This window comes from Melampsora larici-populina (assembly GCF_000204055.1).
Source record: "Melampsora larici-populina 98AG31 unplaced genomic scaffold MELLAscaffold_55, whole genome shotgun sequence".
Taxonomy (NCBI): domain Eukaryota; kingdom Fungi; phylum Basidiomycota; class Pucciniomycetes; order Pucciniales; family Melampsoraceae; genus Melampsora; species Melampsora laricis-populina.
This window is the reverse complement of record NW_006768819.1, coordinates 319,334-346,268: the sequence shown is the minus strand read 5'-3', so window position 1 is coordinate 346,268 and position 26,935 is coordinate 319,334. Positions and strand designations below refer to the sequence as shown.

Genomic DNA, 26,935 nt, shown 5'->3' with positions numbered 1-26,935 from the left:
GACATTCCATGTCAACCTAGAGAGTAAAACCACTTACTCCTTGGGAAGACAAAACCATAATAAAAATAAAATTATATTCTCAAAACCCGTAACCAAGTTTTGAGAAACCCTTACAACTCACACTCATGTCTCAAGAGTGAACAGTTATATTAAAGTAACGAAATTGACTGTAGTAAAACCCTTACCAACCAGGCAAGCTAATATTGAAACATTGCCCTGACCAGGAGTCAGCCTCAGCCTAAACCACGAACCACTATTCTAACCCTGACCAGGCTGCAGACCCTGTTCTTCCACGACAAATCGAAATACGAGATACTCAAGCTCATTTCAAATAAAATAAATAGTAAGCTCATCCGTCTAAATAAGAAAGGATCATCTTATATTACAACCAACTCATATTTTTACTTTGTAACCTTTTTACACTGCGAAGATAATGTATTTCTCCGAGGTGAAAAATAATTAAATTTAATGCACAAAATGATTAATAATGCAGAATTAATGCAGAATAATGCAGACTTGATGCAGACTTAATGCACTTTTAATCATTTTGTACATTAAATGTAATAATTTTTCACCTCGGACAAATAAATTATCTTTGCAGTGTTAAAGCTTCATACACGAATACTTCTTGAATAAACACCAGCCGAATACTTCTCGATTAGACCTCACATATTTCCCAATATCTTGATATCTAATACATTAGCTTACAGCGCGGTTTATTACCCCTACTTTTTGTTATCAACCTTTAGAAAGCCTTTACTCATTAGAATTCCCTGGAAGAGAATTTAGAAGATCAATTATCATCAACATACAACGTCTAAAATATTCAAAGATCTCATTATTTGACAAAGATCCCTTATCAATTTTTTAGTAGAATTAGGCAGCCCTGAGATAGAGCTACCTTTGTACTCATCTGTAGAAGACTACTGTAACTTGATCCGTTCAGTAAGTACCTTTGCTTGTATCTTGAGATCTTAACGAGTTACTGACAAGCCCTGGATTGAATTTATCTCACTAGAAAGACTGAATCTTCCTATTGAAACGAAGCCACCTATTAGTGAAATTGCACTTAGTAAGTACATTCAGACTTGAGTCTCTTTAAAAGGCGACCTTTTATAGACTTGGACTGACATTCCAGATGTTGACACAAAATGGACATTTTTATTGGTCTCACAAGGTTAATGCCACCATGACTGCCAGTTTTGGACATAAACTGAGTTCTGACCTGATATACACTGCTGCCGTAAAAATTTGTAAAAATATGCAAAATGAGGGGCACACACAGGGGAATGCAACCCTTATTTTTCCACATTTTTTTGACCCCTTCTGCCTTGTGTATAATTTTCTATGTCTTTTTGGTTTTCTAAGCTCAGTGGTAAATTTGCGATCTGGCGTAGTGTCTGTTTGGGAGATGAATAAATACATTGATTTATTATTTGAACAGTGAATTTATCAATTGAGCCAACCCAAATGTAGTAACAACATCTATTATGATGCTATATTCTCAAGAATATTTTGATCTATCTTTGTATCAGACTTTTTTTAACAGTCAAAGTTTGTTTTGAGATTGAAATGTTAACTAGTCCTGTATTGTGTACATGATGATTTCAGAGCAATTGAAGTGAGAATTAAAAAAAGACCAAGACAGTCTTACAAATTTTCATCAAAAGAAACAGCATAGTCCCTAATTACAAGCTCTCAACAGAGAACTCCAATTGGATCAGTAGGCTCTACTGCAATCTTAGTACCAGCAGTGTATTTGTAATTATCATGTAAATAGTTGTATGTGAATTCCTCCTTCCACTGATCACCTAAGTCGGCAAGCATATTGCTCAAGATAGCACACACTTTGATCATATCAATATAAATGGCATATTGTCAATTTGATTGAGTCTTGATTGCAGTGCTTGAAGGGAACCAAATTGTTCTTTCCAGATGCCAATACTATGCTCATCTTGAATCCGGGCCTTAGCCACCAGTGTATTTAACAGAGAGTTTCTCTCCATTCTTGATGCTGGTGCCTTGTAATTTGAGACCACTGTGTTGCTAGTTTTGTACACCAAGTCAGCCAATAAGTATTCATTTTAGGAGGTAATGAAAATGTTACAGTCAACTCCCTCTAATTACATACAGTTTGGCGGGTGGTTTTCTCATGCACTTAAAGGAATATGCACTTATAGACCTCATTTTGGCTGGCAAACCCCTTTTTGGCGGCAAAAAATCCTATGCACATAGAGAATTATGCACTTACAGGGATATCAAGTTAGAGGGAGTTGACTGTAGTGGATTTGAATATAAAAAAGGGAAAATATAGAAAACACACCATTAGAAAAGCAAAGCTCTGGATAATCAGGGATGGCATGGTGGAAAAAACCTCTTGATTGTGACATGAACCAGGCCATCCACTGTGGAGAGTAATCATTTAACAATCACAATCACAGACCACTTGGCAATTGAGAGAGTATCTTTTCTAGTCTCTCCGTCAAGGCCGGGTTGTTGATATAATGGAATGTTGGTTCCGTCTACAAAACCAACACATCCAGGAAAGCCTTTGAGAGAAATCACAGTGCATATCTTTTCTTGCCTTTCCTCACTAGGCTGTTGAATATAATGACTACAAAGCTTGTCAATAGCAGTGAAAACACATCAAGTACAGTTGAAAATAGCTCCCATTGACCGCCTATAAACCCTATCAAGGTGCCGTACAGAACAACCATTACTCTTGCTTCAAAGGTGCTCAAGAGTGAGAGCAAGTTGGATGATAACTGGAGGCTGTGGGGTTTGACTAGCTGACATGAAGATCTCATGACCTTGAATGACTTCCAGAATGGTGTAGAAGCCGGTGTGAGAAGTCCTCATTGATTGTTGAAACCCTACTTCTTGATCACAAAGTAAGTCATTCACACTGAGGTCCATTTTGAATGGCGTCTGTGAACGTGCATTGTGATAACACAGGTTGTCCAGGATTTCCAAGAGATCCTCAGTGCTTTCCAGGACCACATCATTGAAGAGGAGATTGGTCAAGAAGGCCATCTTGTCATTGTCATCAAACATTGCCAAATGTTGGAAGGATTTGTTCACCAGGCATCTCTTCTTCAATCATTCGATCCTCCTCATCTTCTTTGGCTATTTGAAGAAGCTCTTGAGCAGTTTTAATAGAAAAATTTCTTTGTGAGGTTTGAACCATCTGGAAAGTGAGTTAAGAGTGTTTTTTTGAAACCTTGAACAAGGTCAGTTGGACATAGATTCAAAGAGATTTGCTTGGTTGACAAGCTATTTTCATCTATTTCCATTCCAACCTCCAGTCATGAAAGGCTTGGGTAATTGCAATGTTCAAGTTTCTTTCTATGACCACTGGCTCCATCATACAACTTATGTTTTTTTACATATGGTCAAATTTGAAATTTTATGGGGTTGTATAAAACTTTACCAAATTTTTAAAAAATCATAGAAAAATTTTCAACTTGAAACCCCTTGATGTACATTACTTAAGTTTGTTCACATCACTGATTATATGATCAGCAAAATCCTTCCTTACTATGTAACTACATCTCCCTACCTTTGTTGGCTGGAATTTCAATTTGACATCTGTCTTTTCCTACATCATTATATTTCAAATATACTAAGTTTGCCCTATTGGTTGCATCAATTTTGCATCCAAAATTTGGCTATGAATTGCTTCCTACCTTTACAAGGTCCATATATCTCATAGCATTCAATATATAACACCCACATTTCTTCAACTGTGCAATTATATATCTGTCTCCTATTGATTCACCAAAGGTCTCACTCCCCTAATCAATTTCATAACACCCCCATATAATTTTTGTCTAATTATTACTCTGGTTTCTGATCTGAAAATTCAAGCTTCTCCTTTGGCTTATCTTTACACTCCATTCTTAAATTATGCTTGAGTACAAAGCTACCCCTGATTCCCCAACTTATACCTCTAGCTATGGCTTAAAGATGTGAAGCAAAGCAGAATCACCCTCTCATGATCTCTGGAGTCTTTGACATATTAGTTCAAGTACGAGTTCTTTCAGCTTATTACTAGTTGTGATTGTTTAATTACATGTAGTTATATGTATGTAATAAAGTTTGTTTGTGAGGAAGGAGATATACCGCTATGGCTGTGTATGCCCTTCCTGACATAACCCTTAATGAGAAAAGATACGTCAGGGATGGAGCAGATCGAATTGCCATTGACACTTTTGGAGGAACTGGCTCAAGACAATAACGGGAAATGCAGAGAGCTACATATAGCAAACACCGTGTGCTTGTGGCAGTCGCCCAACAACAAGAGCACACGGACTCCCTTTGAGGCACAAAGGGGACTTGTGTGTGCTTGTTGACGGGCAAACACCACACGGCCATGGTGAAAGTGCTGTGTCAGAACAAATAGAAAATGCAATTGATTGATTGATATTGCATGAAGAGAAAATCAGTGCAAAGATTGAGGTTATTAGTGGAAACTGCTAGCTTAGGTGGGAAGTGGATTACCAATGGTGAGCTTTTGCTATAATAGGGACCAAGATGGGATCAGAGTACAATGAGTGGGAGTGTGGCATGTATCATTCAGATACTGCAATCAAGGAAACAACTAAGATACATAATGCACTTTTATTTGAAAAGGGTGCAGTATGAAAATTTGTCTCTTGTCCAACACACTTAGTAAGTTCATTGTTCCTCATTCACCCAGTCCTATAATCTAGATATTGATTGCTTTGATTGTTAGATAACTGAGCAATCAAGGATCAAGAAAACTTGAGGTCGCTTTACAATTTGCATCGGGGGGAGAATGGTGGAGCTGGGTTTGGAAAATGTGTGTTCTGTTGTTTTTTTGTTCTGTTTTTATGTGTGTTGTGTTATGATGTGGTTTTGGTGGTGTTTTTTTCTGTGTTTTTTTGTGTTTTTTGTGCTGTGTTGTGTTTTTCTGTGTTGTGTGTAGATGTGTAATTGTGTACGTTGAGGTGGCACCACCCCACTCAGGGCTTCCGTAGTTAATGGCTTCCAAAGAACCTTGCAAAATGATTGTTTGACTGATGACCCTGTATACGCGCTCAGTCATTTGATCATCTTGATTGAGGTTTAATACTGCGACAAGGTACTTGGTAATGTGCGTCAGCAGAATGGCAAAACATGCAAACGGTAGAAAAAATACTAACTGTTGGGATCAGCTAATTTGGTTGCGGGTTTACAGCAAAAATAAGGCAAGACGCAGAAGAACCCCCAAATTGTTGGATTCAAAAGGCATAGTTCTGCCAGAGATGCATCTTGGTTGTCACACCAGTTTTGAAAATGAATAACTTCAATGGCTTGCAATCTACAGAGACAATGGCCAAAAGGTCAGTGAGGTGGACAAGACATGATTAGAGATTGTCTGACATTGTTGAAAGTGTCCATGTATAGCACTGCAAAATTGGGGATTATGGAGAATGTTATCAACACTTTTGACTTTGCTGATGGCAAACATGCTGGTTAAGGCAATAGTTAAGATTGCGAGTAGAAAGATTTGGTAATGGACTGCGAATTGGATGCTGGGGACATTGCTTCAGTGAGATTGCAAGCTTTTATAGTGATGTGAGCACCTTGCATTCTGTCACACATTGATAATAGATTGGCCTCGCATAATCAAGGGCTCAGCTCCAGGTTTACAATGAATTAAATAGAAGAAGGGACTGGAGGGAGGGTCCATGTTCCAATTGGCGAAGGGTGTTGAATTGGAAGGGTTTGACAATGGCAGTGATTAATGAAGTGAGCATTGTGGCAATGATGTTCAACTTTGAGTGTTTCACTAACTAATGGTATGGCTAACAAGGCCATATATACCCTTTGGCTACAAGGCATAGATTCTACAATATCTCTCTATGAGCACTCCGTCTGCATATGTGATGCGTGCATCTCAAATGGGTAGTGTGCTTGAGTGAGCTATCACAACCATGACTATGTGGCGGCTGGGCGCCAATTGCCTAGTCCATAATAAGATAAGTTATATTTGAATTATATTTGCATTGAATAATTTTTTTCATTTAATTCCTTACCTTTCTTGTTACCTTTGCAACATGTTGGCGCAGACTCATGACTTGGGTTGCAACAACAACACCTTAGCCAAGGGGATGCAAATTTGATTGACAAAACTATTGAAGTTAGAAATCAGACCTTTGAATGGGACCACCAGAAGCATTGAGTTTGATGCATCTGTCACAAGCTAGCACTGATGGTCAACCCCAGCCTGCAAGCGCCAGGAATTCAAGCACCACCTCCACCCCTTGTTAAATCATCAATACTGGGAGAGTTTCCTATTCCAACACACACTTTGCAATCCATCCCTGAAGAAGTCAAACCTGCTGATGAGGAAAATTTGTTGCCATCAGTCAAAGAAGGAGGTGAAATTGATGAGGTTGATGATGCCAACATCAAATCTACTCAAGCTCAAGATTCTGCTGATTGGTACAAGGTTGCCAATGGTCTGCATCCAGACCCTGAGGTTACGTCTGAAGACATCAAATCTGGTGAACCCGGAGGAAACCTTACAACTGACTCTGTCCCATCAAGACCACTTCTGATCAAAATTTTGACAAGTACACAATTCTTTCTTAATCATGCTCATTGAACATTATGTGATATCAACTTGTGTCCTTGTCCCACATTTCTAGAACACAGTATATGAGAGATTATCCAAACAACTCTGATCTGTACTATGTAATTTGACTGCAATTTTTGCACCTGGACTTTGATCCTTGCTTACAACTGTGATCTTCACAAGTCCAACTCTCATTTTGTAATAGCTTGACCTTTTCAGTCATCAATTTGACTCTTGTATCACATTCAATTGCTTGTGATAAATAGAAACAGCATCACTGTAGTGTTGTTGCTACATTTCAAATCAGACATGTAGGTTTTATCTCTGAGCACCTACACTGCAAAGTCCCAAGGATTTCCAACACCTACATCCAATTTTGTGGGAATATAGGCGCTTTTTGGTGGGAAACGCCTATGTAGGCGTAATTGGGGCAGCACCTACATGGATTTTTTGTGGGCTGCAAATAGCAACAGCCTTAAGTTTTGGTTTTGATTATAGTTAGTTTTGATTTAGCTGAGTTTGATTCGATGTCATTCTAGTTTGAGATAATATAGTTTGATGTGGTTGAAACTTCAATTTATATTCTAACAGGTTTTATTGAGCCAACCAGTTCACTCAGCAAGTGTGCCACATGCACACGGGTAGTCCAGCTGCTCTGACTCCACACCATATCCACATCATATTAAAAAGTTCTCCTATGAATAAAAATCTAAGTTAGCAAACAGCAATTTAGTTTGATGATCTTGACACCTTATGAATGAGATCAGCCTGACAGAATGAAGAAGGTTTTTGAGACTTGAGACAGTTCTGCTGGGGTTTGGATTGTGTGGGTTGTGAATGTTGGTCAAAACCTATCAAATCAAGATCATCAGCCAAAACACTAAAACAAGGCTGGCAAACAAACTCCACAGCATGCTTGCCAGCATCTCTGATGAGACTATTGTAAGCCTTGGTAGCAGATACATCAGAGACCCCATTAACCTTTGAAGGAAGGTGTTGAGGGCGGCCTGGTGACCGCCAACAACCCTCTTGAGCACCTAAAGACAGTGTTTGCAAAACTGTCTGGCCGCCTCAAAGGCGGTTTGCAGGCGGATGGTTGCTGGCAATCAGGTGTTGCATTACCATAACCTGCAGTAGACCACCCTTCACTGTGGAGACATAGAGCATAGGTGGTCCACAGGCGGTCAGGAACTCCCCGGTGGGGCACCAATGTTGTGCTCCAGCAAATCTGACTGCTCTACAAGCCAAACACCGGCTCCCAAGCCGACCATAAAGGACACTGTAGGATTGGCTTACATGTTGCTTGTTACAGGTGCCACAGGCAATGCTTACCTATAGATGTTTGTGCTTTTGTTATGCTGTCTTGCTCTTAAAAATAATCGAACTTTGGTGTTAGGTAGTCAAGGCACACTCAAGTGCAATTGTTTGTAAGATACCATCAGGATTGAATGTCCTGGATTCTTGCTAGTTCACTCCAAACAAAGTGAGCCAGTCAGGCAAAGGAATTAAAGGTGCCAGCAAGAATTACACGTGAGTTGGTCTGGGGTACCCGAGCTGGGGTCTATGTGGACAGGATGCCATGTAAACTGATGTACCTTGTCCAATGTGTGCTCCTATTACTCCAGAGCTACACAATGAAAACCATATATTTTGTTGTCACATCTACAAACTCAGAACCACACATAGCCTCGAGTTAACATCTTGTAAGCTTTCCCAGAAGTGTACACACAGTTCAAGCAGCTTGGCACAAGTTCCCTGGCAATTCCTACATAATTTGGGGGCAGACGAGAAGCCTCATGAGATCAACTCACAGAAACGAGTTTGAGTTTGAACGATAAGCTTGGAAAGTTGTGGATCCTATTTGTAGAACGCGGAACCCGACCTTTTAAAGTGCGCGCAGCTGTGGCATCCTGTTTAAGTTAAGGCAAATTTTGAGCTTATGACAAATTGTGCTTTCACCAGTCGTGAAAAGACGTACATTTCCTCGTGCGTTAAACACCTTGTTCCGAATAAGCTCCACAGTGCCTCTCCAATCACACTCTCTGATGACGCCCATGTCAAGACATGGTCATTCACGATCGGATGAGTTCAAGTTCAACATTGTCAACTCAGACACAACCTTTGGAACCTCATTCATCCACCCGAATCGTCGCATTTTGTCTCTGGATAGAGATTGGATCTTTGCAACACACCGGCCTCATTGGTTGATTCTATGCATCTGCACTGCATTACTTGTTCAAAGTGAGCCTGTCATACAAAAAATCAACGCCACCATATTGCTATCTCCTGTGCCAGGTGTTTCAGTTTTTGTTCGATGCCAAGGGAATGTCTAAATCACGATTCTCTCAATAACAAACCAAACAATAAAAAGAATATCAGTGCCTCGTATTCTTGCCAAACCTTGGTACGGGTCTTGAGTTCAAGAAGAATGTATCAATAATGATTCATACATATCTCAGGAGATCGACTTTGCGGCTCCCTACCATGCATGTAGCCTAGTGGTGTTGTATCCTGTCTATTAAATTCCCTGTTTACTACCTTGGAAAAACCTATCCATTTACCTACCGATCCAATTTTCTTGACCTCAATGCTGGGCCTCGCCGGCGATATATTGGCTGATTCGGAAACAAGAGCCGGAAATCCGTCGGCTGACATTTTCGATGGATATTGCATGAAAACCAAACATGCTCCGATCAGTGACACTCAAATCAATTTATACCTTGAAAGTACTCTACAGCTTAACTTTATGCAATCGGAATACGAACCCTGTGTAGTTGAAACGGTAAAGTCCTTACGACTATTCTTCCTATTGCGCGGCTCTGCGGATAAAACCTCGCTGTCTACCAAGGTAGTACTAGGACGTCCTGAAAACAATGCAGTCATTGATATAGCACCGTAATCCTGTCCTCGTAGGAATCCTGGCCGATGTAAGGTGTGTAGGATGCATGGTTGCAAATCCTACTACAGCTCGAATGCGATCTCGTTGTCCTATCACCGCGCAACCAGAGGTTCAATAAAAGGTTCAATCTGGTCAGTGCAAATCAATATTGTAAGATCAGGCGCCATCGATCCTCAAAATTGCTAGTGAATCAGGCCCAGGCTGTTCGTGCCCATGAATGGTCAATGAGTGAGAGCTGTGAAAACCTAGACTGACTTGTCTTGATGTACCGGGTCATACCCCATGTAAATATAATTTACAGCGGACCAGACGTTCGTGATGTGGGGCCGTTCGTACGAACACACGATCCAATGCAAAGTAAGTTTAAGTTGATAAGGACTCGAACGATCTAGTCCCGATAAATGTTTCATCGTAAAGTCAAAGCTACGCGGTCACGGGCCTTCTTGGTTCACTTCTCAGATCGCATCGTGGAGATGTGAAGTACAGACAGATGGTTTTGTCCCCCGTTACCATCCTTGAAAACAGAGATTGTCGAATTGCGGAAACGGGGTCCAGGCTACCAGAGATGGGCAAATAAAGCCACCGTGTCTCTTCACATCAACCTATCTGACATCTAATCTCTTTTTTCTGCCAAAGCTTGCATTCGGTACTGGAGTCTGTCAACCACATCAGCTCAAATTGAAAAGTTCCCTGTCCGAAACGCCGTCTTCAAGGCAGACCAAGAGCACAGCTATATCTGGTCGATAAGTATCATCGCAGCGGTGTTGCAGTTATCATGCGGTCGGATGAGTCTGCTGGATGGATCTTGTCTGGTTCGTGATTCTGTCTCTCTGCATTGACCTGCCTGATCGGGCATCCGTTTTTGAATACTGATCCATCGATCTTATCGAAGAGTACTGTGCGACTGCTCTTGACCTCTGGCCATAGAGTTCGGCAGTTACTTCGGCCTTACAGACGTCTTCAATGAGGTGGATCGTGTGTGTCGCTGAAGAAACCGCCCTGCTATCATCCAGACGCTTCGGATATCCAAGAGAAGTTTTCGCAACGGAGCTCCGTGCAAAGGATGATCACTGAATGTAGAACTCCATGACAAAGCTGAGCGCCGATTCATTGAATTAAGAACATCGGGGATGTAGGTACAAGGGTTGTGAAAGGACTGACGACGATCTGAGGTGTGGTTGGAGCAAGCGGGATTGAGATTCAGATACGAGGAGGATGCGTGTGATGGATATTTGAGTGTGTACGTACAGTCAAACCGGAAAAGCTTGACCGATTTTGCCCGCAAAACTCGAGCAAATTGGCGGGGAATTGGTGGCAAGCTTTTCCGGTTTGACTGTACAACCTTTCGAGGCAGGGTGTCCATTTTTGTCTTCAAATCTTGGAGCCTATATAAGGTTCAAGTGCTTCTGTAAGTCGTGAGAGTAAAGTGCTGGAAAGAGGTCTCAAGTGTTGTCTGCCCATCAGTGACAGGGGAAGTGTTGGTGGGTGAAGTGGACTCAGGAGCAGAGCTCAGCTGGAGGCTCGCAACTCAAAAGGACTCATACTTTGGAACTCAATGATTCTTTCTGAGTGAGATTCTGTTGTTTTTTTCTCAAGAAGAAAACCATTAGTTCAGCTTAAGTCCGAATGACGTATATAGTCTGATCAGGAAGTCTGAGGCCAGGCCCTGATAGTTTCTAATAGTAAGGGGGCTCAAGTCAAAATCTTTGCGACCTTTTCGTAAAAAATGGGGAAAGTTTTTTACGGTACGGTACCGTAAAAACTTCTCCCAATTCGTAAAAAGGACCAATTTTTTTTTCTTTCGGATCTCCTTCTGAGCAGCAAATTTACGCAAATTTGCTGCTTAAAAAAATTTGGGATGTCGTATAACATTTCCCAATTTCATAAAATTTTGCGTAAATTTTATGAATTTGGGAAAAGTTTTTTACGATGAAAGTAGTAAAAAATTTTGACTTGAGCCCCCCTAGTATACATGATATAAAGATATATATAAATACGTATGAAATCAGATAAATTGTCTTGACTTGTGTCAAGCTGAATATGAAGCTGAATGTGAATGTGATTGATATGAAGGGTGGCTTTTGTGCGGCTGGGGAATTCAATATAAATATGTATACGACATAGGATTCACCTCGAGAGGATACATAGGGATACATAGTGAGACAATTTTACACCCTTTGCGACTTGCAAAACCATTTATGTATGTGTATTTGTTTTCTCCATTTTTCCGCCATACAATTGCCATATTGCCGGTTGTGTTCTTTTCTGTTCTCAAAGCAAGAAGAATGTACAAACTTCAAAGTGAAAATTTCCGCGCGCGAGTCTGTGTGTGTGAAATTCGAGTGATTCTTCAGGATGACAAGATCGACATGCTCGAGCTCTACCTCACCTCGATATACAAATTATACGCATTGAATTGATTTATGTAAGTAACATGGCCGGATAAGCTCAAAGTGTTGGATGAATTACGACTTGAATGTCAAAACTTATCAAAACGCAAAAAACGAAGGAGCTACTTCTCTCAAGAGACCTTCAGGGGTGATCTGATACAAACGCAGTCCTCAACACAGCCTTCATAGCTTGTGAATGATGTTTATGGCTGAGCCCGCGCTCAATCACAGTCGTGAAACCTCTTCATTCAAACTCTCGCGCATATGAGACACAAATTTTGATTTTCAGTCTCTTTTAGCATTATTCATCTGTATCCAAGAGTGATATCCTTGTAATTCTAACTTGGAAGCTAGCCTTCTAAGCTCTCTCGCTGAATTCGGTTGGAGACGGTCTGACAGCTCCCATCAGCTAAACCATTTTGGTGGCGAAGGCTAAGCCATCCATTCACGTCTCATCAAAACAAACATAAAGAGTTGATCTCTCTTTGATCTGATATGATCTGGTCTATTCTTTATTTTCGCAAGTTTTCTATCCAATCCCACAGCTTGATCGTGTGAAATGGAGCTGGAGCCCGTGTGCTCATTTTTTACCCAGACATCTGGAAGCTAACTCTCACTTTCGCCTTAAAGATATATACATACACTCGTTTAGAGCAGCCGAAGCACGTTTTTTGTTGGCTCTCGATGTCATTTCAGACGATGAAGTCGTGCGCAGGAAGCTGGTTGAGGCTTAAAACATATTTCCCTCCTTCTGAATGCTGACCAACTGATTTACTGCAGAGTGCTGAGATGCGACTCGCATTACCCCGTGAGGATCTGAGATAACATGGTATATCAGCTCGCCTACGACAGACACCATCACCGAAGGCAGAGGTGTAACACATCACACAGAGGAATGCCTATTGCAAATAAGCTTTGGACGATCCTTATGAACATATATATGCAGTTTGGAAACTCGATTGTTATCATCATTGACCGATTCATCATAAGCTCGAGGATTTGAGGCTTGCTACGCCAATCCCAGCAGGTAATCGAAGATCAATAGGAATTGACCCAGTCTACCTCTTCAGAATCGCTAGCTGGCCTGGACCCATGATCAGACCTGTCGTCCAAACGGCTGTGGCTTTGATGTACCTCACGGCGTCCTGAATCTTGGAGACCATGCCATCGCGACTTTCGAAAAATCTTGCGATGAAGTTTTGGTTGTATGGCAAAGTATCAGATTAAGATCTGATTGTCTATCTCGCGTGATGAGAACAATTTATACGTTCTAGATCATAATGTTCGCTGTTTGAAACTCCGTATAACTCCAGATCACAAAACACTCGATCAAGTGAGGTATCTATGAAGCCACATACATCTCTGAAGTTGATAATCCTGGTTACAACCCCTAAACCATGCTGATATATTTAAACCGTCTGAGTGACGCAGGGCTCTTCAGATTCAGGTGATGATATGTTTGGTGTGGAAGGGATCTGAATGGATATCCGAATCATAAGCGACATGATCAAAAATGAAGCCAGTCGACATGCCCTCGGACAGGGTGCTGAATCCGACTGTCGGAGGTTTGAGCAAGAATAGAATAAATTCTGAAGTCGTTTTTGTTTAGTTCACGGTTGCTATTTGGACCATGTTATCTTCTAAATCTCACAGGAATGGAATTGTGAGGGATAAGTTGAAAGATTTGAACCTAGTTGAAGAAATCCAAAGATATAAACCCTTTGGGTTTTCGATCATTGGCTCACAAGAGGATATAATCGCTTTGATAAAAGAGATGTTGCGATACAATAGCGAGTAATCATTTGATAGTCCTTGTCCGATGTAGGCAGGTAGTTCATACCACTCAAACGGTATTATGACGCCGCGATCGGTTCGGCGTCACCAAGTGCTGCAATGATGAAGGGGTAGATTATAAGGTAGTCAATCTTACGCATCGACGAAGCACGCAAACAAGTGATATTTCTCTGCGGGTATGATCATCTCTGACAGAGTTTTATTGAAACTGGAAAACATCGGATCTTACCTAGAAGTAAGATCCGGAAGCCAGCTATTTGGTGGACCAGCTTTGACTAGAGAATTCACTCAATCGTTTCAGCGGCTACAAGTATCCAGTATATTGCTGATTGGATGATTGTTGATGTGCTGGTGAAGGACTGTCCTGAAATTTAACTTGTACACCAAGCCTGTCACCGAACAGTCCAACTGTACCGCGTTGCACATCCTTCATCTTTTCTTTCACTAATTCCATATCTTTTGAAAGGAAGCTTGATACCGCCATAGTCAAAGGGCGCTTGATTCCCATAGTGAACATCGGGACAAACATGCAAGCGGACACTCAAGGGTAACGATTATGGGCACACATTGCGCACCTCACGAGACAAAACTTAGAGGATGAAGTATTCAAATCTCAAGGAAGTAGAAAATAAAAAAAACTAATCAGACAAGTCGAAGAAGAAAATGCCAGGGAGTTACCCACACCTCAATTGATTTTTGGGTGCATCAACTGTCACATCTCAGTTATATCGGTACAAGGATTACTCTTCGATTTATCTGTTCCAGAGCAATTCTTGTGACATTCGAAATCGGTGTTTCTCAAATCTGTCGCGGAAATAGCCAAGCATGTAGATGAAGTCTCACATATTCCGGAACCGGAAGTACAACACAGAGGAATTCTTTGAGAAAATTCGCCAGTATGCGTCAAATAACACGATCAAACGATTACATATACGAGTCTCACTAGCTCTGGGTAGGAATTCATGGATGCTGGATAAGCCATATGAGTCGGCATACATGTCTAGCCCCTAGACCATATTCCTATCTTGCCGTGCACAAACAGTCCAACACGCACTGTTCTGATGGGATTCCGTGCGGAGATACCCCTCAAAATGCAGAGGATCATTGAGGATCATCCGCCATACGCCCTAAATCATTCATATTAATAGCTTAGTGAAACCTTCATGTACAAATTTCGCTTTGGGCACATCGCCGCGCTTGATGATATTGGGTGTGAAATTTCTCGTTTTATCCAATTGAAAATTTGAATCTCCAAGCATGCAATTGAGCTCAACTTACCCGCCTTCGGAATTTTTGGCTTTTGGCCCCTTAAGGACAATGTGAAGTGCTTAATTCAACACCTATTCGAACGTCAGTGGGACACTCTATAAACATAGCCGAAGCTAATCACCTGGGATATAGACATATCTTCAGGTTATACGTAGGATGTAAAGTCCAAAAATGCCTTTGAAGCTCTTGAGGCAGAAATTGCAGAGCCTCTTACGCTTAGCTCCCCTAAATACAACACATCAACCATCACCCCAACGAACCCGCTTTCTACCCGAAATTCCGTGACGACTCTGCATCTATCCACAACATATGCTTGTTGGTCTCGCAATACTGGAACGCCGCAACCATTTTCAATCAACAAACTAATTAACACATCACACACATTTCCGAAAGAACAGTAACGATTCACAGGTCCTTTATTTTACATCACAACATATCTTCAATCTCCACCTGTCTCAGGCATCGCACGAGCGTCAGAACAGGATATTTCGTCATGGTGAGCGATGAAATCTAAGTTTACATTCATCCGGCGCATATCGGGATCATTCAGCGTCACGAGACTCAAACAATACTTTCTAGGTTGGATTGTCCTCTTAGGTTTCGTCAGAACCTTTCTCCTACATCCAACTTTCTACCAACATCCAGACTGTCTCCTACCGGGTTCATATGGTTTTGACGTCGCAAGAAATGTATGTGCTCGACCACGTTCCATAGTTCACCTTTATATAATTTGAATCTACATCCTATCCTTCATTCATCAACTTCTGCAGCATCAGAGGACTGTGATGTCAGCGAGCACGTGCGTTAACATCGGTGTTTTCGTCTGAATCTCAGTTTTAGCTCCAAGGAGAATGTCCTCAGGGTAGGTTTACTCTGCTCTAATTCCAATCCTTTGAAAACCGTGATCGTCGCCCTTTGTGAACGTTATTGGCTGTGAAGAAGATCAAATCAAGGATAGAGCCGACCTCCCATTCATCTTGTTGGGCGTCTCAAGCGGTCGAAGACATTGAAATTGAGACCCAAAATTTATCATTTGCCCTTTCTGGACCCTACCCCTCCACATCAATGGAAAAGTCTAACACATCCAGGAAGCTGACAGTTATCTGGATTCGAAAACGCAGTCACGATGAGGAACGCCACCAGGGATGGAGAAGGAACCGAGCTTCGATCTCAGGAGATGATAGAGGTGATGAAAGAAGTAAGTGAACTGCCCGTCTTACGTTGAGCCAAAAGTGAATTTCACTGCAGCAAAGGAACCATCCAATGATTTCCACATTGCGTGCTTTCATTCATTGATCTTCTCGTCGTCTCAAAATTTTCTTCTTTAGAACTCTATTTGATCTTGCCAATTTCCTAAACATCTATTGACTTCCGTGTCTTTTTGATTGATAGCGAGGAACCGTCTTCCTTCCCCGACCAATTTGCTTGAATCCTCGACGAGGCAAAACCTACGCACTGGGCCACAATCTCCAAGCCAAGTCAATCGAGCCCGCAACTATCTCGGTCCGACTTGTCCTTCCTATAACAAGCTCGATCCACTTACATCAAATCAGATGTCCTCACGCGCACTCTTGAGTAAATTCTTATCTCAACCAGACGACGATGGCCGGTCAGGAACATGGTCAGATAGATATGGATCCACAGCAGAGAGTAGTCGATCGGGTTCTCATCCCAGCTTCCAGGTGCGAGATTATCTCGTCATTTTTTCAGAGATGTGATATCCTGATTTTGGTGTTTGATGATCCTAGGACAGTTCCCAGTTCCAGCGCCCGGGTAGCTCGAGCTGGGGCAGTAGAGATATCGGGGAACGAAGGCATCTTGCGCAAGGCTCGCATGAACAAGAAAGGGGGCGCGATGAAGTGCACGGCTCTAGTAATGCTCCAGAACCCAACATGAGTCGATTGCAATACTCAGACATACATTCACACGATGCAGGAAATAATCAAGCGTCGACGTCACAGGGGACATCAGCTCGCGCGGTCGATATACAACCGATCAGGCTGGTTAATCGATATGGCGAAGAAGAATTTAGGTAATGGTTCTGCTTCCACACTATGAAAACTATGACTTGTGTAATAAAGTGCTGTATCGGATTCTGATGGTAGAAGTTTGTATCGCATATCTTTTACATAGGTGCCCTGATTGTTTGTGCATCCGTAGCATTGATGACCGAAAGACGTACTGATGAGTTGTGTCACATATTCACGCACGGCACCTGGCGAGAGTAGGCAATCGTAGGTGCAAGAGCGAATCAAGTTTCGAAAGGCATAAGTTGTCTTGTACACATCGAATGGGTGTGTAGGATCTTCATATTCATTTCGTCATAATGCCGAGAATGTTCCAGTCCATACAACACATTGACCTGATTGCCGATCTTGAACAACGGTCGGTGGTAGGGCCGTTGAAATTGGAGTGCAAATACTGCAAACGACCGTACACATATGTCGGGTACTTGGCAAAGCACGAGACAGAATGCGAGAAGATGCATCCAGTGAGTTGTCCATCAGTCCTTGATTCACCAGTTCACACTCGTATAGACCCTATCACATGTTAATTTTGGGAGATGACGTTGGAACTTTCAGGCGGCTCAACTGTACAGGTCGAGGCAGTGAGCAATGTAGGGATCCTGGGCTCAGATTCACGTTTCAAGGCTGTTCAATGAGATTGGAGTAAGGTAAGAAGCTTATTACACAGGGAATTTGCAATTTCACATGAAAGATGACGATATATTACATACGACCCGGCCACCTCTTGATATTCCTGATATTTCACGTTTCTAGTTGGGGCAATGTGTGAAGGGTCATGCGGTTTGGATTTGGATGGCTGGCAGGAGTTTGCAAGTCCAAGAATGCTTTTTTAGTCCATTTCAGGTAGCGAATGCAATGCATTGGATGTATATATCTCACACTGTAGCGGGGTATTCGACCCAATACAAGTTATGATATATGCCTGGCCTAGCCAGGCCCCAGTGACCAGGACCATGGAAACACCCAGTCCAAGTCATGTTGTATCCACCAGCATCACCACTTCATTATGATGCTTTTAGACCCTTACTAGGGACTGGGTGCCCAGCCGCCGCAATACTCTTATCTTTGAGTAGAATTGCACCAACGTTGCCATAATGTAATGCAAATTCATCAAAAGAATTCCATTACTATTGCCATTCTGCTCCGCCCTGGCTATTACAATTTTCCACACTTGTGCAAGGTAGGTGTAACATCATTCTTGAGCCGAAACCAAATGCTCCAAAACCTGTTCTCCAGCTACAATGATTGAATGGCCAATACATCACACAGTAACCAACTCCTGTTGAGTGTCAATTATCATCAGCCCAAAGCACCATGGAGCATTTGCCCAAGATTACCACATGACGTGAGGCAGTACTGTGACAAAGTTGCAGGGAAGCTCAGGTTCATATTGTGCAGAGTCAACATTGAATGAAAAGGTGGTCAAGAATGTGGCTACTTAATGCCCAAACAGATTAGCAATGGCCTTATATGATGAAGTTTGACAGAGTAAGTTTTGTTTCACATTGTGCATGGTTGACAATCAATGGCTGATCACAAATGTCAAGTGTGAAAGGAGGCTGACATGTCCAACTTGGAGAGTCAGTTTCCAAAATGCTTGTTTTACAATTGGCTTAGGGGCTAAGAGCATCTACAGCAGACTTTTCATAAATTTGAAAAGTCTGACTTTTGGATAGTTGGCTGCAAGGGTTATTTTGGCCTTTAATTCTTGTTGCCCACAGCGGACTATCCATTTTTGGACTTTGATTTTTGGTACAAACATATGACAACCTTGCTTGAAGCAGATCAAACAGCAAGATCTTCACTCCCAGTACACGCTTGGTTTGTTCAGTGTGACCGATTTAAAATCATCCTTTGTTGAGTGCAACAAATTGTACATTAACAATATGTTGATCTAAAAGAACAATCAGTGTTTTTATGACCACATGAGGTTGCTTACACACTTGTTTCCAATGAGATCAAACAAATTGAAAGGTATTGAAGGGGGGTGTAGAGCTGGATATGTTGAGGTGATGTGGCCAAATCTACAAAAATTTGAAAAGTCCGCTGTGGCAAAATTTGACAATTTCGCCTTCCAATTTAACATTTGAAAAGTCCCTTGTGGATGCTCTAAGCCTTAAAAACACTACAAACAAAAATGATTCTCTATTGGGATTTTTGATTTTGCATTAGCTGAAAATAATTGAAGTCGTATTGACTAGTGTTTGTTTATCGTAAATCTTACATTCATCCTTACTGATTTATTACTAATCTATTCTAATGATGTCATACTATTAGTAATATGATTGTATCTTGTTGACCGTATTCTTAAGATGTCTTCGGTATATAAAGATCAAGGCTCTCATGTACTTTGTTCCTTTCTCTTTTTCTTTACCAATTTCTATCTTCTTTGAGCAGGTTTGTTACCTTGCTCTATCGGTCATTAAGATCATTCTGATCTTGCTAGTTGCTAACTAGCACATTCCCTCAGGTTTGTTACCTTGCTCTATTGGTCATTAAGATCATTCTGATCTTGCTAGCTGCTAACTAGCACATTCCCTCAGTCATCTTTTGATTGGTTATGAGCCCAGTGCCTAGTGCCTTCTAGATTCATCCGAACCCATCATGTTGTCTGAATCAACTTCAGGCGGTACCAAACATTCGACCATCGAGCAACTAAACGACAAGAATTACTCCCGATGGTGTCTCAATCTTTACGGTTGGATGTTGGAACATGATCTCGTCAAATTTATCACATCGCCTCATCCTACTGTACCTGCTACAGATGCCGCCACATATCCTGAGTTCATTTGCAAACAAAACCGTGCTTCTGGAGTTATTCTTCAAAGAATCAACCAAGTCAATCAAACCCGTTTCGTCAATGATGAAAATATTCTTAATCCTAATCTATTATGGGATGATATCATGGAACATTTTCAATCTAAAGACGGTGCAAATCAAAGTCGTGTCTTTTTAAATTTTCTTCGTATATCTTTTGTATCTTTATCTTCATTTATTCAAGATATACAACAAGGCATGTCCGACTTAGTTGATTGTCTTGCCACTCAAGACATAGGTGACGGTTTATTGGCTGAAATCATTGTTCATAAGATTCCTGATTCAATGTCAACTTTTAAAGAACTTCTCTACTCTAAATGTCCTTTGAAAACCGAAGTTGTACTTGAATCACTTGATGATCACTTTGCCAATGAAGAAGAAAAGAAGAACAAAAACGATTCTGTCTCTTTGTCCACTCAACAATCTCCTACTACTTCTTATTCTTCTAACCCACAGTACGTACACCTTATCACCATGTCCGTGTGGCAGTCGCCCAACAACAAGCGCACACAGACTGCCTTCAAGGCACAAAGGCAACTCATGTGCGCTTGTCAACCAGCAAACACCACACGGGCATGGTGTATGTCTGATGATGAACAACTGCAGCATCTGTACACCAACAAAAAATGGACTGCACTGTCCAATGTTCACCCAGCAATGCTGGGTCAGCTGCGCTCCGCCGCGCTACAAGCAAGCTAACCGCAGACACAGCTCATTCTCAGGCAATCATGTTGCGTCCCCGCGTTAGCGCAGCGATTCAACATTGATATGGTAAACCAAATCCTTGTAGCTTGAGCAGCACTTCATCAGCTAACAGCTGCATTTGCTGTTGTAGTATTGAAAGCTCAACAAGAGCTTTACAACACCTAAGAAGGGATAATCTACTACGTGTAATATAGTAGAAGTTGCCTAAAGACTGCCTTCTTCAAAGGAACCAGCACAAGGGCACTTGCTGACCACTTTGTGATAACAGAGAAAAAGATAAAGGCACCAGAGAAATAAAGCAATACTGTTGTGTAGTATTATTCCCAGTTTTAAGCACAAAAAAGTCCACACACTATGTTATTACTAGCAATACTGTTGTTAAATATTATTCCCAATTTGACTTATAGTCTTTAACACACGTAAATAAATTTCTCCTTGCTTTGAAGGGGCGGATTTAAGTGATCTTAGTACAAATATAGTAAATAAATGATGAGTTATAACACTACAACAAAGGTATAAGATGCAGAAAGGGGAACAATAATCCCAAAATCATCAAAGAGTATTTATATCCACATGTAACAACCTCTACAACAGTCAACAGCCTCCAAAACCAGTCAAATCCGCCTAAAGAACCCTAAAAACCATATAATGACGCAATGTAATGATCTTGTTACTAATGTATGATGTGATTTTCACAGCCAAAAGTGATCAATGAAGCAATGATGTAATGTACAGCACTTCTTAAGATGAATACAGGTGATTTTTTGCTTGTAAACTAGCTGAAAACCAATTTTTGAGATTACGAATTTTTTCAGAAGTGGTCCAATTTTGATCTACTATAGTGCATCTTGTAGCCCTCGTGATACTGATCATTTATGACACCCATATGACCTATTTCTGATGAGTGATGAGTAAGATATTGAGTTGTGAAGTTAACACTATTGGTGTTACATGTTGACTTGTGACTGTAAATTCAAGATTCACACTAATTTCTTATTTGCCTTCTAACTTTTTACATACACCCCCGTTACTAATGGTTTAAAGTTTGTACATTATGTAATCCACTCTTCTGCGTTGAATGAGCTATTTACCAACTTAATCTGACGTCATTTGACATATGTAATTAGCTGAAAACCTTCATTTTCCACGAAATTCACCCAATTTCTTCACTTTTCACAGCTACTACTCTCTTTTTCTTACTTATGTAATATGACATCATCTTCTATAACCTTAAAAATCGCGGAAAATCCTCTTGGCAACCTTAATTTCCACTACTACCACCATTACATATGTAAACTACACGCATAACCCTTGTTTACCAACTTTGAAAAAGTACCTTTCTGCTAATAACTTCTGTTTTCCCTTATCAACCTTGAAGATTAAAATTGTTACTGTATAATAAAATGTTTTTCTTTCATATTCTAACCTTATAAAACCCATAACTTAATTATAAATAACCTAAAAACCATTTTCCAACTTTTACACCTATATTTTTGAATTTTTCTTATCTTTTCTTTTTCTGTCTTTTTGTAATAACTTCGTAAGTAAACTATGTTGATCATAAGAATAATTTTGGAATGAGATGACATAATATTGAGCCAATAAGTATACATAAGCCTCTAAGAGCTTCAATTGATCTGAAATCCTGAATTTCAAATTTCCTGCTACACTGAAGTTTTCTAGTAACTTGGTAAAGTAAAGATGATTAATTTTCTTGCTTGCTATCATAAATAGATCACCACACCGTGTGTAGGAGGCAGGCTGCGCCACCAGCTACAGCTCCACAGCCAAAAGCCGTAGGATAAGGAATTAAAAGAAAAAACAAAGAAAATTGATTGTGCATACAACTTGAATTTTCAAAGAGTGTAAAGAACGTGTAACTTGAAAAGTGTTTGATGAGAGTCATAAAATATATCAAGAAAAGAGACTGAGACTAAAGGAAACAATCAAAGTTGAAAAAACAAGAAACATATCATAAATTCGTTCAATTCATGGGTATCCCCATCATCTTGCAGATCTTCACAAGGTCTTCAAAACCTACACCAAGATCCACACCGTCTCTCAGCCATAATATGCTTGACACAAGCATTCAAATGGTTCAAGCCATCAAGCTACCACAACTAGAACAGCAAATGTCTGCTGTGCAAGAAAAAATGTGCTTGGCAGCGCAGGATGATCCCGTTGATGCTAAATAGTCCTTGGCCATGTGTGCAAGCACTTGATAACTTCTTTTGTGTAACTATCAAACATATTGGGAAACAACAAATTAATGCACCGACCCGGCCACAACCCAATAAATCTGACCTGGCCCGGGGCCAACCCCCCCTTCAGGCCAGGCCGGCCCGGTCCGGTAGCCCTAAATCAGAGAGAAACACTTATTTGATATTGAGATTTACTCCAAAATCAATTAAACTTGGATGATTATACCTCCACAAACACGCCAACAATGCCGCCAAAACACCCTTGCCAATCTCCTCTCTGTAAGGTTTCCGTGAGAAACCTTCACTATAGTCCGGAATAAGGTTCCGGCACGACTTCTCGAGAGAGCACGGTTGGGAAAGTAACTTGGAACTTCGTTATATGTATTACGAACTAGCTCCAGAAAGTCCCAGGTTGGCTCTCTGAGGAGTCAGCAACACTACTAAAGGTAAAGGAAACAAGAGAAACAACAATTGAAAAGAAGACTCACCTAGCTCCAGAAAGTCCCAGGTTGGCTCTCTGAGGAGTGAGGACTCTCCGAAGCCGGGCGCTGAAGAGAAACATAACATATGACCCATCTAATCCCATACTGTACTCCCATAGGTACCTGACTACGTGTATACTCCTTACACCCCCCCTTTCTAAAAACAAAACTTCATCCCACAATTTGACATAACCACAACACACAAAAAAAAATGGCATGACTCGCCCTTAAATAGTGACCATGACTCGTCCCATGAAAACAGAAAAAAAAATTCAATCCACGCTTGGTAAAATTCTTGCGCAATTTGTTATTAGAGAAAGAGAAAAGAAAGAAAGAAAAAAAAGAAGAAAATGAGAAAAAAAGGAACTAAAGGATTCATGATGTCATTAGCTATTTTTTGAATTGATTATGTGAATTGTCTTGAGGTGAGTAATTGAATCTTGCGTCTTGCGGTAAATTAATTGTTTCTTGTCATGAATTGATTAATCTTGAGTCATAATTATAAATTGATTGAGTTTCGTGTCCTGAAAGCGTTCGGAGATTTGTGGTAACTGTGATCTGTTGTACATCTGCAATGTAGGAAAAAACTCTGTTTGCTAGCCGTTTCACTTAAAGGTGTTTTTATGGAAGTATTTATCAAACTCACTTGCGGGGGTGCTAGCGCATTTTTATGCACACCCCCTCGTCATTGTCCTAGCTTGCCTCAATGGCATCCAAGTCTTTGGTCCAGTGAGGTTGTTTTTGGTCGTGACGAAATCACTCTCGTGACTGCAATCCTTCCTTTGGTTTTGTTTTGTTCCTCGTTGTAGGTCTCTGTTCTCGGGTAAGGCTCTGTTATTTTGGAGAGATGCACGCTTGCCAACTGCGTCTTTACTACAGAAATCAAAAGAACTACCACACTCACATTGCGGGGGTGTTAATGTATCAACTTTGATACACACCCCCTCGTCACGTTTCGTAGCATGCCCCAAGGGCTCCTGTCCAGGACCAGTTGGGGTTGTTTTCCGAACTGACGAGACCGTAACGACGGCCGCAACGGTGGTGTCGGATGCGTCCTCGTTCCTACCGTGGTACATTTTCAGCTTTGAAATGTGGAACACTGGGTGAGTCGTGTCATTAGGTTGAAGATTTAGGCGGAAATCCCGCCCGTCGTTTAAGACTTCTCGAACCTCATAGGGCCCATTGTATCGCGCGCGTAGCTTTTGTGTTGGGCGTCCTTTACCACCTACGAGCTGCTGTCGATCGGTACTGTCTATCATGACCCAGTCACCTACTCGAAAAGGTGTACCTTCTTGTCGACGTCGGTTGTAATGCAGCGCCTGTTTGACTCGATTGCACCATAACCGGTCCCTCCACGTGGCCCATTCAGACTCTCTGCGCTCTATCCATTGCTTGACGTCGTCGGGTTCAGAGTCGGATGGACTTTGAATAGGAAATAGTCGCGGAATTCTTCCGTAGACAAAGTTGAATGGTGACACACCAGTTGATACATTAACCGCGGAGTTAATGGCGAATTCGGCCGATGCTAAGGATTGTTGCCATTTGCCATGCTTCTCTCCCGCCAAGTGTCGCAGAATCTGACCTATGGTTTTGTTAGACCGTTCGCTTCGGCCGTCTGCTTGAGGGTGGTAAGACGTTGACAGCTGAATACGTACTCCTAGCAACTCATGCAATTGTTGCCAAAACTTGGAGGTCCAGGCCTTGTCACGGTCCCCAATGATGGACTCTGGCAAACCAAATATTGATGACCATGCAGTGAATAGCCTAGTCGCTGACCGTTCCGCTGTATCTCGTTGCGAAGCTGGGATCAGACGCACAAAGCCGGTAAGCCTACATGTGCAGGACAGTATCATATCGTATCCTGAAACTTTCGGGAACGGACCGATGCAGTCAATGGCTATTGACTGCATTGGCTGACTGGGTACCGAAGTGCTTTGTAGTCTTCCTGTTGTCCGTGATGTTCGCGCCTTGTTGCGTTGACATGAATCGCATGCACGCAATTGACTCTCGACGTCTTTTGCCATACTCGGCCAGAAAAAAGTACTCCTTAAACAAGCTAATGTTTTTCGAGTGCCCAGGTGCCCCAATGCGGTATGTGCTTGATCAATGAAGTCTTGACGTAAGTTTTGATGAGCCGGGATGACCAATCTTCCGTCCAGATACATGAGATTGTCCTTCATGAGACAGTTCTCTCGTAGAGGCAGAACTTTCCGAAGTTTCTTGCAAAACTCATCCTGATTGTACCCTTCTCGAATTGAATTCAGTTCGTCATTTCTTAATCTAGCGCACACCTCATACGCAGCTATGTCTTCTCTTTGCGAAAGAGCATCTGCAACGGAATTATCTTCACCTTTCAGATATTTGAAATTTAAATCAAACTGAGACAGAGTCTCTAACCAACAAGCTTGTCGACGGCTGAGGTTGCGTTGAGTCAGGAGGGTCGTCAAGGAATGATGATCCGACATCACGTTCACGCGCATCCCCAAAAGCAGTAATCGCCATTTGTTGAGAGCATTAATAACTGCAAGGAGCTCCTGCTCGTGAACCGGGTAGTTCTTTTCAGCAGGGTTCATTGTCCTGCTTTCATAAGCAATAGGTGAAGATGTTTCCCATTCGACACCTTGAAAGAGCGCTGCCCCCAACCCATTACCGCTCGCATCCGTAAATAACCAAAGGGGTTCATTAGAGTCATAATCCAGGTTTCGGAGAACAGGCAATGTTGTGATCAATCTCTTGATGTTGTTAAGAGCTCTTTCTTCTGCTTCTCCCCATTGAAAGGGCTTACCTTTCAAGGACGTGCTCGTCAGTGGCGACAATGTACCTACATAATGTGATAAGCCGTCAATGAATTTTTTCATCCACTGGACGGTACCTAAGAATTTAAGTAGCTGTTTTGTGTTGGTTGGTGAAGACCACTTCAAGATCTTTTCGATTTTTTCATCATCAGGACAAATACCCGTCTCACTGATTTGGTGTCCCAGGAATTTGATTTCCCGTCTGAAGAGTTTGCTCTTTTTGATCGAGCAGTACAGTTTGGCTGCACGTATCCGCTCCAAGACTTGTCGCAGGTGGTCTTCGTGTTCTTCAACTGTCTGCGAAAAGATCACAATGTCATCGATATAAACAACACAGATTTTTCCCACTAACTCCCCCAAGATTTCCTCATTTCTTGCTTGATGAGTAGCTGGGTCATTAGTAAGTCCCATTGGCATGACGGTCCATTCATATAGACCCCATGGAGTTTTCACCGCCGTAAGCGGTATGTCCTCCTCCCTCATCCAATCTTGAAAGAATGAATTGGTTTGATCCACCACAGACCACACTTTTCCTGTAGCCACCAATCTCACAGCTTCATCCACATTTGGAAGTGGAGACCGATCCTTGACCGTGTATTTATTAAGTCGACGGTAATCACAAACCCACCGCGGCAATTCAGAAGGGTCCTTTTTCGGTATGATCATCGAAGGGGACCCATACTGACTCTGAGATCGTCTCAATCGGCCCGCCTTGACGTGTTGGTTAAGTAGCTTGTTCCATGAATCCAAATATTTACGTGGATATCCAAACTGTTTTTCGTTGATGATGACATTCGGATCAGTCAATATGATCTTATGCCTGACTCGCCTACTCACATCCGGTAGACTGTCCGGGAATTTTTCATCCGGTTCATCTTCTTCCTCCACTGGGGGAAGCTCAGCCGGGAAGAGATCCTCAAAATCTTTTAAAACTTTCGTCTCTCGGTCACTCAAGTCTTGTGCTTTACGAATC

At 41.6% G+C, this 26,935-nt stretch overlaps 3 protein-coding genes across 3 annotated transcripts; 2 read left to right on the top strand and 1 right to left on the bottom strand.

The window, feature by feature from the left end:
• Window positions 1-7,198: 7,198 nt before the first annotated feature.
• Window positions 7,199-8,639, bottom strand: MELLADRAFT_111597 (uncharacterized protein; the record flags this gene model as incomplete). Its single annotated transcript, XM_007415921.1, has 5 exons — window positions 7,199-7,292; window positions 7,621-7,731; window positions 8,179-8,210; window positions 8,395-8,493; window positions 8,562-8,639. The coding sequence occupies 5 exons, from the start codon at window positions 8,637-8,639 to the stop codon at window positions 7,199-7,201; spliced, it is 414 nt and encodes a 137-aa protein (XP_007415983.1).
• Window positions 8,640-9,170: 531 nt separating this feature from the next.
• On the top strand, window positions 9,171-10,556 carry MELLADRAFT_111596 (uncharacterized protein; the record flags this gene model as incomplete). The annotated part of the gene is made up of 5 exons (XM_007415965.1): window positions 9,171-9,478; window positions 9,551-9,613; window positions 9,784-9,839; window positions 10,119-10,294; window positions 10,410-10,556. 5 exons carry the CDS (start codon window positions 9,171-9,173, stop codon window positions 10,554-10,556), a joined length of 750 nt encoding a protein of 249 aa, XP_007416027.1.
• Window positions 10,557-15,720: 5,164 nt separating this feature from the next.
• On the top strand, window positions 15,721-16,971 carry MELLADRAFT_111595 (uncharacterized protein; the record flags this gene model as incomplete). The annotated part of the gene is made up of 4 exons (XM_007415966.1): window positions 15,721-15,734; window positions 16,057-16,133; window positions 16,328-16,617; window positions 16,684-16,971. 4 exons carry the CDS (start codon window positions 15,721-15,723, stop codon window positions 16,969-16,971), a joined length of 669 nt encoding a protein of 222 aa, XP_007416028.1.
• Between the last annotated feature and the right edge of the window lie 9,964 nt (window positions 16,972-26,935).